At 43.0% G+C, this 13,457-nt stretch overlaps 1 protein-coding gene across 2 annotated transcripts in view; it reads right to left on the bottom strand.

Annotated features, from left to right (window-relative positions):
- Positions 1-13,457, bottom strand: part of AIDA (axin interactor, dorsalization associated) — a 49,466-nt gene that overhangs the window by 4,182 nt on the left and 31,827 nt on the right. For both annotated transcript variants that reach the window (XM_048843266.2, XM_048843265.2), the window contains 5 exons: positions 10,021-10,084; positions 9,424-9,530; positions 3,766-3,888; positions 1,024-1,146; positions 367-484 (listed from right to left, as the gene is read on the bottom strand). In XM_048843266.2, the coding sequence (XP_048699223.1) occupies positions 367-484; positions 1,024-1,146; positions 3,766-3,888; positions 9,424-9,530; positions 10,021-10,084 (535 nt within the window). The remainder of the gene's footprint in view (positions 1-366; positions 485-1,023; positions 1,147-3,765; positions 3,889-9,423; positions 9,531-10,020; positions 10,085-13,457) is intronic.

Here is a 13,457-nt window from a genome sequence, read left to right as displayed (position 1 = left end):
TTCCAAAAGAAGGCCTGCGTGGTAACCAGGAAGATGTTTGTTATTTTAGGAGCAGATCTGATTACTTTAGTTAAGGATCAAAACATATAGAACCTAACACCTTTATGCTGGTGTGTTCAAAGTTCCTACCAAACCAAATGCTGGGGTCTGTAATTGTATTTTCAGGATCATAGGAATAAAGTAGCAAGAAAACCAGGAGGAGATAAAGTGGTATGTTTGACAGTAAACAGTTTCCTGTATCTAATATAGCAAAGCATCAGCAGACAATACCAAGCTCTAGATTAGTTCCTTTGCATCCTGTCACTGGAATCTACCATGTATATTTATATATCATCTATATATCAGATTGTATGCTAGGTCACTTACAGTTCTATAACAATTGTCCCAGGTTTAATCTCATCCATCTCCATGAAAGCAAAGCACTTGGTGCTGGTAAATCTCTTCTTGGGCTTATAGTGTTTGAATTCAAAGAAAATAGCTGCACCTAAAGGTGGAAAAAGTTATCAGAGAAAAACTAGTCAAATGTTGCCTATAACAGATTCCTTGGCATGAAAACATGACTATCATCATAACCTGTTCTACATATATCAGAGACAATTGCTTCTATTATTTCTCTAGATGTCCTGAATCGATGAGAAAATTCACGTTTCTTGAAATGTCAGAATTACTCCCTTGAGCTCGTACCCCTACTCTGTTACTCATGAATGGCAGAACCACAGCTAGACAGCGTGACCGGTCCAAACAAGTGTAACATAGGGTACTACTTGAAAGCAAAATATGCCAAGCCACTACTCTAGGCCTTGCACTGAGCTGTAGCAGTGATCACACAAGAAGCTGCTACTGCACTGTAGAGTCACACCCTGGCTTGCCGTGCAGGAACTTGCCATGTAGACAACCCCTGAGTCTTCGTGGCCGTAGTCTGGACATTGCTCCTACCCCGGCTGCTCCTCCAAGTAGAAGCAGCGTTAAGACTACTGCCCTGAAGATTCATGGACCCCATTTCAGAAGTCTAAACTCACCCACCTTTTGTTAGTTTTTCAACATGTTTCTGGATCTCAATGTCCACATTAAAATGAACATAGGTGTCCTCTTTCCTTGAAGCCACCGGAGTATCCTGCACAGGGGTCAGGTCTACCCCATTCACATCTGGAGGAAATAAAAAATTTGCCCCTTTTAAGGTCAAACCTCTTTTAAAAAAAACTTGTCATTTTATCCTTAGCATACATGCACTTTCCATCCTAGTATTAACAAATCTTACCCAGAATCCATATTTATTACATCCTATCATCAGTTCATTGGGTTCAAATTCCAAAACCAGCTCTTTATCTAGAATCTGCATCCTCTCTCTTCTGCTTCAAAGAGAGCCCCCTGAAATATCAGAGTCACTATTCTGTCACCTTCCTTTTTGCGACAGGTCAGAACTAGTCAATTTTATTTTCAAAAAGGGCAATTTTTATGCTTGCCCGTGAAGTATCAAATTCCCTTTTGAGGAAAGTTTTCAAATAGAGCTTAAAGGTCTATTCTGAGAAAAGTCTATGAAAAAATACAGGTGTAACCCATTACCTCTAACTGTCCAGATGCAGATATACCTGCTTTCCTGGCTAGAAACAGTACTCGCTACTTTTCACTCCTATCAGCACTCCAGAGCCGGCACAGGTATCGGGGAGGGAACTGGATTCCGTTATGCGAGCACAGATTAACAATTGTGTTGCTCCAGCATAAGCCAGAACAAGCAAGAATGCTGCTTGTTCTACTTATGGTTGTTTGACTGTTACTTTGTCCTTTCCCACTTCCGCCCTCCTCCCCCCACCTGTTTGTTTCATCCATCTGTTGTGCCTAAACATATAGTAAGGTCGTGAGCTCTTTGGGGAGGAGGCTGTCTTTTTTATTGTGTGGGCACGTGTGTGGCAGTGTCTAGCACCTGGGCCCTGATGAAGGCATCCAGGGGCTGCTGAAATACATTAACAAATAGTCAGTGGCAGAACTCTTATGGTTGAAGAGTTAGCCACCAACTTTCAGATTCCAGACAGATTTTAAGGGTATGGAGTCAGAGACAATGAACATGGTCTCACAATGCCTTTTTTAAAAAAAAATTAAACCAACAGTCATTTTTCTGAGTAGACTCACTTTAAAAACTGGGGAGGGGAATTAAAAGTACACCCCTTCTCATTTCAAATAGGTGGTACAATCTCCCACTGGGGAGCTAAGAGATTGATAGGTAAGTGGAAAGCAGAGTCAGACGATCATACAATTTGATAGCACAGCATTGCTTGGTAATTTCTGCTTCTCAGAAAAATACCACGTGTACTGTAGGTCAGGACTGAGGGGCAGGGTTATACGAGGAAAGCTTGCACAGCACTTGTACACGCTACCCTGCCTCCTGCCTGCAGCTACTAGCATTTGTGGTTTTACAATATATAATTAGCAAAGGGGAAATTTAACACATTTCGAACAACAGAACAACGTGGCAGTTTATAAGATATTTGCTTTTGAACTCTGAAATTTCATTACCCAATATTAGGATGGCGTTAAAAATTGGTACTTTACTATTAGCCAAAAGTGAAATGCATTCCTTCATGCTTGATTTGACCTAGATCGGATGTTGGACTCCAACAATAACTGGAATCCCTGGTCCCACAAGTCTAGATCTCTAAGCCAGCTGGGGGGCAAAAGAACAGAACAAAAAACAACAAATTACTGACAAGGAATACTTGGGAGGGATGCGAGGAATGACGTGTAATTAAAGAGTCTAAAAATAATGCTGAAGAACCACAGCAACATTATTAAAAATAAACCTTTTGCGTCTTCAGCGTCTCACTGGGAGAAATGCTGGGTGAATGTGTGTCAGGAGAGAGCAGGATTCAGGCTCCACAGTTTTCCATCAGACGGAAGAGGCTTCAGACTGAGAGCTTCTCTATCCAAACAATCAGTTTGCTGCCAGCTGGGGCGTGAATCTGCTCCACACTAGACTGACATGGACCTAGTGTCTATGTGCACCCCGCTGACATGCACTTTGGTCTAGTGCTCTCTTTGAGGCAAGGCTAGATCAAAATACTCTTAATGAACTGTTAATACAAGTCAGCAGGGTCCACACAGACAAGCACAGCGAGTGCAGCAGGCTTGTGAGGGTAGATTCACACCCCAGCTTGCCACAAACTAAGTGTTCATGTAGACAAGCTCAGAGACACAGGGTACATCTAACACTGCACTTAAAAACCCGTGGCTGGCCATGCCAGCTGACTCGGACTCAGGCTAAGGGGCTGTTTAATTGTGGTGTAGTCATTCAAGCTCAGGCTGGAACCCAAGCTCTGGGACCCTCCTACCTTGCAGGGTCCTAGAGCCTGGACCTCAGCCCGAGTCTGAACATCAACATTGCAATTAAACAGTCCTGCAAGCCTGATTCAGCTGGCAAGGGCCAGCCACAGGTGTCTAATTGTACAGAAGCATACCCAGAAAAGCAGGGGTCTGAATGTTTAATATATTCACAGGAATCAAGAGAGCGGAGGAAGGGTCATATCCACTTGTTTTGGTTGATGGATGGTGGAGGAGATACAGGACCCTACCCAGAAGCAAAATCAGAATCTTCTCATCCTTGACTAAGACAACTGCCTCGTAAAGCCACAAAACGATTGTGCAGAGAGAGGCGCTCTGAGTGCCAACAAGAGTGCTTCACTGTATGGGGAAGAGGGAGCCTATTTCCCTAAAACACATACGTCCCTTCACAGAGAGCAGAAGTCAGAACACAGCAGAAACAGCAACACTTACCCTTTACACTAACTGTGATATAAGGATCAATGCACTGCCCAGCATCTTTCAGACCAATTTTCTCTATTCTGATAGTGAGTAACGTCATCCCGGGTTCCGACGGCAACCTGGGTAATAAAGTACCTGGCAACACAGAGCAAGCCAAAACATTAACCCTTTGGGACTCTTACAGCTAGGGCCCTACTTCAGTCCTTCCCCCATTTTCATTGCTCATGGAAGCCTTTGTCCACCACAACGTACAATGGATAATGAGAAGGGATAGGGATTAGTCCTAAGGCCAAGGATTTGTATCCTGATGACACACACAGTTATCTAACACCAACAGATCTCAAAGTGGTTTACACATTTATAGGGTGCAAAGAAAGTCACCAGCTCTGAAGTGGAGAGTGGCAAGTCAGTGCATAACATATTAAACAACATTGAGAGAGACGGCGTAAGCATCTGTTTACAGGAAGTGCTGTGGGATCTTTAATGTCAAGCAGAGCAGACAGGACCTTTGGTTTTCAGGTCTCTGATTTGCACGCATTGTAAATTGCGATAGAATTCCATTTCTATAGTTCTTAAGGGCTGAGACCACCCTGCTAGGATTAGAACTTGTGGTTGCAGGGTGTCCAGGCAGCCATCCACCAGCTTCAGGCTGATCATTTACAACTAGTAAAAGAGATGGGAGCAATAGAAAAGGGACTGTTGCACTGGTATGAACCCCAGCACCTAGTGAGATAAGAGAAATACCAGATCAGCAAGGTTCTTCTAGAGCAGTGTTTCTCAATGACCAGTCCATGGACCAGCGCTGGTCCCGGAGATTTCCCTGACAGTTTAGGGAGGCAGCAAGCTGGTTCCTGGTATCAAAAAGGTTGAGAAACACTGGTCTAGAGTATTTAGCATCTATTGGCATTAGACATCAAAAGGCAGCAGCATAAAAAAAATAAAAAAGCATTTGCCAGAACTGAGAGAATGTGAGGGATGCCAAGTCATTTCCAACTAAACATTAAGAAAATCAAAGATGTTCTTATGCTAAGATACAGACTGATGTTAATGGCAACATGGGTCAGACCAATGGTCCATCTAGCCTAGTATCCTGTCTTCTGACAACGGCCAATGCCCGGTTCCTTCCCCCTGAAGCACCTAACAGGGCAATTATCGCGTGATCCATCCCCTGTTGTCCAAGAAGTCAAATACCCTTGAAATCAACTATAGAATATTTCCTTCATGCTGATTTTAGACAAAGCTGGGAGGTTTTAAGACAGAATCTGGTGTTAGTGGTGCTAGATTCACAAACAGTGTAAGAGAAAGTAATCAAACTCATGAGCAAGTCTGATGTAAAGCCTTGTTTTTGATTGAAAGTTTTATGACTCCAGAAATGAAAAGAAATAATTTCCCTTGGCAAATAGAGTCAGTCATCCCCTCCACATGTTTAAGTTTTCTTTACTACATTATGACAGAGACACAGGCTTCAAAATAAAGGACCAAATATTCTGCTCATAGAACTGCACCCCCAGCAACCAGGACTTCTATAGGGATTGTCTGACTACTCCCACCACCTCATTGGGGTCGTTAACTAGGTTGGAACCCAGAACCTTCAGTAACAAAAGCATGAGTCTGTATGGCCTCAGTTGACAGCTGTAATGACTTATGGCTTCTATACACCAGCCACCCCAGGGGACCACATCTCACAGCAGAGTGGGTCATAGCTCCACTCAAGACAGGATTTGGCCCCCAGCATTTAATGTTGATGGGACAAAGACTGCTAACTGTAGAGTTGGGAACAGATGAATACAAACTAAAGACTGAATTGGATAGTCCACAATACCAATGAAAACAGGCACTTTTCATGTTGGGGAAAATTGCTGACACATCCTGCTTCAACACAGAGCCCTTTCTCTGGCACTGTGGTTAGCCAGGGGTTTTCCTCCCATGTTTATTAGACATGCTTAAAATGAGGGCTTGTATCTCAACCAGCCCTTTCCTGTGCTCCCTACATGCTTGTAGGTGTGCCCTGCCTATCCTGTTTCAAACACAAAAATGAAGGAGGCATGCCAAAGCCATCTCCAAAGAGCAAGAAATCCAGCCAGGGGCATAATATAAAACCTGTGATTTCAAGTCTTCGCCAGCTATTGCTTGGGAGGACAGAGGGTTTTTGTTACCAGTGGGATATTTAATAAGTAAAAAAAGCACTTTAGGAAGGGGGCAGACTTGGGCCTTTTCCTTGGGTTTGTTTTAAGAATTTTATTTTTTCCCATGTTAATTTACTGATCCTGGAGGGTGCTGGATTGACTGTGTGAAGTCCCTTATTTGCTCATAGGGTAGATGACAAGGAACAGCGATTCAAGCTTCCATCAGATGTCCCTCTCCACCTCCTGGGTCTCTAAGGCAGCCCAGGTCTCCTTACCATTTTAGTCCCTAGCACCTCTAAGACCACTTAAGAAGGTGACAGTTATGTATGGCCATGTCATACAAGCCACCATGTGCGTGCCTCAGGATTTGGATTGATCCATCTCACACAGGCACCATCGGTTGGTAGCAACCTTTGAAAAGAATTCGATCCTGTGGTCTAGTGGAGAAAAGACTAGACATGAGAATGCCAGTCCCTCCCTCCAGGGGCCTGTCAGTTTTTAACAGTCTTGAGTGAAACTATCCAGGAGATAAACTTCAGTCACTTTAGCCCTAAGCGACAGGGAACCCTACTTATTTCCATGCGGGACACAGAACATACTGGGGTAGCATGCAAGAATGAAACAGTGTATTTGTGAGGTCACTTTGTAGCCCAACTTCTGCCACAAAGCATTTCCGGTTAGCAATGCAAAGCCAGCTAGGCATGCACCCCATTGAAAGAAACCCAGCTATACATGCAACCAGCAATGCTGCAAGACAGAGAGCAAGAGAAATATAGGAAAGATAAGGAAAACAAGCAAGTTTCTAGAGAGACATCTAAGGTGCTACACTAAAACATGATCCTTCCTTTCTCTGGAGCTGCAAGTCAGCTCACCGGTTACTTATACACAGAGAAGCCCTCAATTCTTTCACTACAAAAACAATTATACTTTGACACTTGGAATTAAGATATAAATGAAAGATGCCACAGCAATGACTATACACATTAAAATGTTATCATACCTTCAATGACTCCTGAGTTAGATGAATGGTTTAGCATGTGATAACATGATGAAGCCATGCATGCAGAAGACAAGACCATGGACAATTAGACAATACAGTAATCTAATGTGAATTAAAAGCATACAGAAGCAAAGTCTACAAGTGAAGAAAGTACAATGTAACTAACTGAATCAATTAGGACAGTCTGTTGCTTAGATTCAGAAGCCTCAAGTCACGAATAGTGAATAGTTTATTTTATTTTTAATTTAGTTTGAGCCACAGAAAAGTGACAAGCCAACATCTAAGGTTAAGTAATTACGCCACACAAATATTCCTGCATGAAAGGCAAAAGAAACCCAGATTGTGCCAAGCGGCAAGACAATTCAAAGCCATTAGATTGTTTGCATTAAGGCTGACTTTCTTTTTGAAGGCAACATCAAACTAAGTGAAAGGCAGGGTGTGCAATTCATGCTGCAAGTTGGGCAACAAACTAAATGTGTTAATACTAAGTTTACAGGGTGCCCTCACCTACTCTTGAAGGGTGGTCCTATCCTGAAAAGTGATTCTGTAAGAATGGCTCTGTGGGGCCCAATGTGTATTATTTCACTCTGATTTTATATCTAGTGTGCTAGGTTTACCAATAAATGTGTCTTTTCTAACAGTCAACCCTGCAAACCCAATTTAGCTTCTACGTCAAGCTGGGTTCTTCCCTTCTTGCACACCACTTGTACTAAAGGTTCTACAGGTTCCTAATTAGTGGCACCTGCGCAGCTCCACTGCCTTCAGCGGGGTTGCAAAGGTGTATTTGACTGCAGCTTAGTAACTGTGCTGTTTATGAGGCTCAAGGAGGAACAGAATCCTGCTCATTCTCTCATCCCTGTAGAGCCAAGACATCTAAAAAGGAACTAAAAGCAGTAAACACAATTCTGTAACAACCATCAGCAGATCTGTGACCACACCCCGGGAGTCCATCGGCTCAGTGAGAAGGTACCATGTGTACCTCATAACTTTTCAGAACAGAGCTGTGTTCTGTTCATGTGAACTGAATGCTTCTTTAAGAAGTGGTGGGTTCAGAGCTCTGTCCATTTACCCTCAGAACAGGTGTACCACTGGGAGGCCAGAGCAAGCTTCTCCACACTGCTCTGCCATTGTACCTTCACCGACTCTGAAATGAAGATGCCACCTCTTGGAATGAGATGTTAATTCAGTCTCTGTGGCTCATTCTTGGTGTCTAACATTGGCATCAATGTATTTTTAATTGTGGTAGTTTTGAACTGTAAAAGACCTGTGAATTGAACTGGGGGCCTCAACCCAATTCTTACCAAGCATCACCCACTATATGGCGGTATCTTTCAATTGCTGCCAATATGGGCAGGACTCAAAATAGGTGACCTAAATGCAATATAGTTGCACATTTCTCTGAGTTGCCCAGGGCCCTTCCAACTCTTTACCTACTTTAAGCATTTTAAGTAGCCAGTGTGTTGAATGTTAGACACCCTGTTTTATTTAAGCATCTCCCTCTACCCCAAACCACTGTAGCAATTTTGCTTCTTACTCAGGTAAGATCATTTGGCTACAAAAGTAGTCCCCTTACTACGTGTAGGATTTAATCCTTAGGTTCACTAAGAATATCTTCAACTACAATTTGTCATGTTACTTCTCATTAATAGAACTTCAGGAGGTGACAAACACCAAAGACAACACAGACGTACAGCCATACAGAGGGGAAGACAAAAGCAATACCCTGGGAGATGCTTATTTGAAACTGACAGAACTCATATTTACACAGTTTCTCATGGTAACAGCAAGACAACAGCATTCAGAAATTGCAGTTATATACTATACCACAAAGCTAGTCATGTGTAGTCTGCACACTGGCATTAAGATTTCATACTTATACTAAATCAGCAGTTGCATATATGAATCATTTATATTACAGTGTATATGCACAGATGAATAGAGTCCCTGCCCCAATTATGTTGCCTACAATTCTAGTACCAAATTTTTTCCCCCTTCCCAGAACTTAAATTTGGTAATTTGCTCTGAAGAAATGAGGAGAAACAATAAGGAGGTCAAAATCCCTCTGATTCTAATTTTCCACTCTCTTATCCCCATGAATCTTCAGCACACAAAAATGTAATTAACAAGGTGTGTCCTCACTAGGACCTGTAGATGTATCAACTGCTTCACCTGCTTTCATATGGACAGTGATTTATCCTTTGGATAGCAAAACCAAAGCAACACCCCACAATAGTTTAATTCAAACTAGTATCTCTCACAAACGATTCACCATGAAAGCAAGACAGAAAATACCCAGCTATAATTTCCATCTCCTCACTGAAGGGACAAATATGGCTCTCACTGATTAACTCCATCTGGTTCAGCCACTAGTCCAAAATTCCTATGAGATATGTATTGCTTTGGTGTCTAACCATTCGAGAAGTTCTGTTGAAGATGATCCAGGAGTGACTGGAAATGGCTTCCCCTTATAACAGCTTCTAAATAAGTCCCACATCCCTTCCTTGATGTATGAAATATTTCAGATGATGAAGCTGGTCACCCCACCTGGAACTCTGGCAGGAAAAGAATCTGGAGACCCTGCTCCAGCTCCACCGTCCTCATCATCTTCCTCAAATTCCAAGTTCTCCTCTTCTCCAGGTGCTAAAATCTTCCTGTAAGACAAAACCTAGTGACTTATCTTAAAATAAAGTTTACGATTGGAAAAAAGTCACCAACTCCCAGGTTTAGCGCAGAAGCAACACATTGTCCCAAGACACACACTTAGCACTTTTGATCATCTGAATGCTATACACACTAACCAAATTGAACCTGCAAAGCTAGCATACAAATTAGACAGACAGAGATTATGGGCCAAATTTGAGTGGACTCTAAATTTGGATACCAAGGGCCTGATTTTTCCACTAATTTCAAGTGACATTGAACGTTTAACAAATCTGAGGCACGAAAAAAGGCTAGGGGCATCTAAAGTTTAGGTACCCCAAAATAAGACGCTGCTTTAAAAAAAATTGTCTTACCAAGGCAACATGGCAAGTATGCGACCCAAGGAGTTCATGTCTCCCACTTTTTTGCTCTAACCACTAGACCATGCTGCCTTTCATACCAATTCAGTTTTTACATGTACAAATCCACAATTTTCCTTACCTGAGTGGGACAGGCTGAACATCAAAGGGGAATTCTTTATTATAGGTGAGGATATTCTTTAAGACTATAAAGAAAAAAAAAGCAGACTTCATTTGCTTAGAAAACCAGTTTACAAAAACAAAACAAAAACAACCGACCCTGCACAACTTAATGGTGCTGTCTGTGTCCATTCTCATGGTGCCCTTGTGACAGATACATCAAAATGCACCAAAGAGCCAGTGACAGTACAACTGGAATTACATCATCACAAGAATGGTCGCTTCCACGTAATAGCTTAGCTCAGGATGATACAGCTACCCAGAAAGGCGAGGGTTTAGCCACATTTACATCGTCAGAAGTACGAAGAGAAACAAGGAGCCTTAGTGTAGTGGGAACAATCCAGGGACAATAACTTTGGTACTGGCAAGCCTTGGCAGGAGTTCAGATGTTAGCATTACAATCATCAGCTCCAATCAGATTGACAATTCCCCAGAACTGACATTCCTTAATACACACCTAGGACACATTTATAACAAATGCAGATTTATAGCAAATATATCTAGAACAGGTACTATTAAAGTCTGACTGTAGTGCTGTTGAAGTGTAATTTGGTTGAGACTTGCTAACCCACGTAGGCATACAAGGCAGGCTAACATGAAGAGCCAGGAAAATTCAGAGCAGAGCAAAGATTAATATGAGACCCTTAGGAAACCAGTGGATATTGAAGGCTGTAGCTGCTCCCAGGAAAGGAGCAGCAAATTTGCAGCTCTGCGCTTAGTACAGGAAACTTACCCATTTCAATTATGGGGTCTTATTCTCTCTTTCACATGCATTTCTTTTTTAAACCAGTGGATTCAAAACTGAAAGTGGGATTTTCAGAAGCACCTCAGCTGGGGTCCTACCTCCCTTCAGCACTTTTGAAAACTCCAGCCTCCGATGTTATCGGAAAACCCCGATGAAACTCCCCAATTTAAATCTGTCAGTTTGTATGGCGGGGGTCCAGTTCAGGAGCAAGCCAAACTGGTTCCAAAGACACAAATGGCAGTTAGGTGCCTAACAGCTAATGACTCTCCATGTGTCTTGGGTGCCTAACTGCTCTTTGTGCTTCTGAAATTCTCCCCCTACATCTACATTCCAGCCAAAAAACTACGTTAAGGGTGTAAAGTCAAGCATTCAAAAATTAGGGAGTGCCAGAGTTACGGTTGCATATGCAACCTTAATTTGGCCTGTTTGACTGTATAGGTCACAGGGTAACCGGCACCTGTAACTGAAGTAGGTCCACCTCCAGTGTGTCAGAGCATTTGGTCACTTAAGAGGGTAGGGCAGCACCTAGGACTATAGAGGGAATTCCAGTGAGGGACGACTGGCTGTGAGAACAGAAGTGGCTGAGAGTTACAAAGCAGGAGTAGCAGGACTGCCAGAATCCCCTGGGAGAGAAGGCAGTGAGACCAGAGATGTGAAGGATGAGCTGAGGAATAGTTTTCTGGTTGGTTGGTTAAGTATAGACAATTTTAAAAACTCTTAAGAGACTGTGGGAGTTGCAGTGAGTCCTTCAGAAGCTGGGGAGAAGCCCTGTCTTGTGACAGTATACATTATGATACAGTCTTTACTTAAATGGCCACGTACTATTTCCTTCCACAGCACCCCTGCCTCATTCTGTACACAGAATGGATGGTGCTCATGGAACGGGTAGCTAGTCTATATTTATCCACGATGGTCACCGTGCACACCATCCAAACCCTACAGTACATAAGGAACTATTCATTACTCATGGGGTTTTCTATGATGTTTTTGTCACATCTTTGTTCTTCATAAATATCAGTGATTTAATCTTCACAACACCCCTATGAGGTGGGATTTATTATACCAATTTTACACTTGGGCAACTGAAGCACAGAACTTAAAACCAATTTAAGAAGCCTAGGGCTTGATTTTTAAGAGCATTGGCATTTTATAACATTTTATATATTCAGAGCCCAGCTCCCACTGACCTCAGTTGCAGCTGTGACTACTCAGCACACCTGCAAATCAAACCCCAGGTATCTCAAGATAGATACCCAGTAAACCCCTCCTTACAGCCCCAGTTCCCTTCCTCCACCTCTACTCCCCAGCTGCTGCCCCTGCTGGGTTCCTGTGCCCATCATCCACCACATTCTTCACCCCCATATCATTTGATTTGGGTCCGGCAGCTTCCTCCTCCATGCTGCCTGGGTACTGGTAGGAGGGAGCACTGGTGGGATGCTCCTGCTCTTAGCTCCTTTGCCTGATACCAAATCAGCCTGTGGAAGTGGGGAGAAAATTGCCAGGAATGTCCTGCTTGGTCCTTCTGAGTGGATGACATGTGCAGTCTGGTCACAGATATGAGTTGTGAGAGGATGGAGAAAGCCCCGAGTACAGACCAAATCTTCAGAGAACTTAGCTGCCAAATTCCAATAAGTCTAATGAGCATGTGCTAACTCCAAAATTTCAGAAGCTCATAACCTGCCAAAATTCGGGCAAATTTTCATGGGAACCACAGAGGGCACCAGGGTGACATCCCTTCACCAATCAAAGAATGGAAGTAACAGAGTTTGCCAACTAAAAAACTAAGAATTTTACTCTGGCATAACATTTTTCTCAAACCTATTCTACATAATTGCAGTAGAAGAACCTATTTACAACAGTACCTGAATGCCTTCAGCACCATAATTAACATCGGTCATGTGTGTGTTCTTCATGCATTCTCTCATCCTCCCCCCAAGAAGAGAAGTGTGGCTGCAGGGGAGCGTTTTGATTTGGGGAATATTTTTTAAATGCACATATTGCTATGCATTTATTAGAGAAGACTAGGTCAAAGTGCACCTTTACCTGAAGTGGAAGGTAGTGAGGTGTGTCATGGTCCTTGCTCCTGTTGGAGTTCACTCCACAGTCTCCATCCCCAAGGAAAGCTCCATCTCCTGGAAGTGAGCTTTATTCTTATGGTAGGAAGTTCCACTGTACCCAAGGATCAGAGCTGATGACCAGAGTCTGTATCCTGGAGCTTTAGGTGATATTTTAGATACCCTGGGCCCCGGCCACTCAGGCCTTGAAGATAAGGACTGAAACCTTGAACTTTATTTGACATTCTCTGGCATTCACTGATGCAGCCACTGCCACTTCTAAAATGTCAGATTGCCTACAGGAAATTAACTCTTGGCTGAAGAGCAGCTGGCTCAAGCGGGATTACTGTAAATCATTTTATCAGAAGCTGAATGTGAAACTGACTCACAGCATCCATATGGTACAGAATGTAGCTGCCCCGATTCTCCACGGCTCAGGCTTCCGTAAGTATATCATGCTTGGGCTAAGCTCCCTCCCCAGCTCCCAGTTGGCATCCAGTGTCAGTTTAGGGCCTTGGTCCTAATTTTCAAGGCAATTAATGGATCAAGCTCCACCTACATCAATGACCAAACTTTGATCTGTGAACCCCCATGTTAGCT

This window comes from Caretta caretta, chromosome 3 (genome assembly GCF_965140235.1).
Source record: "Caretta caretta isolate rCarCar2 chromosome 3, rCarCar1.hap1, whole genome shotgun sequence".
In the NCBI taxonomy this organism is placed as follows: domain Eukaryota; kingdom Metazoa; phylum Chordata; order Testudines; family Cheloniidae; genus Caretta; species Caretta caretta.
The sequence above is the reverse complement of the archived record's forward strand: the minus strand, read 5'-3'. Positions and strand labels throughout refer to the sequence as shown.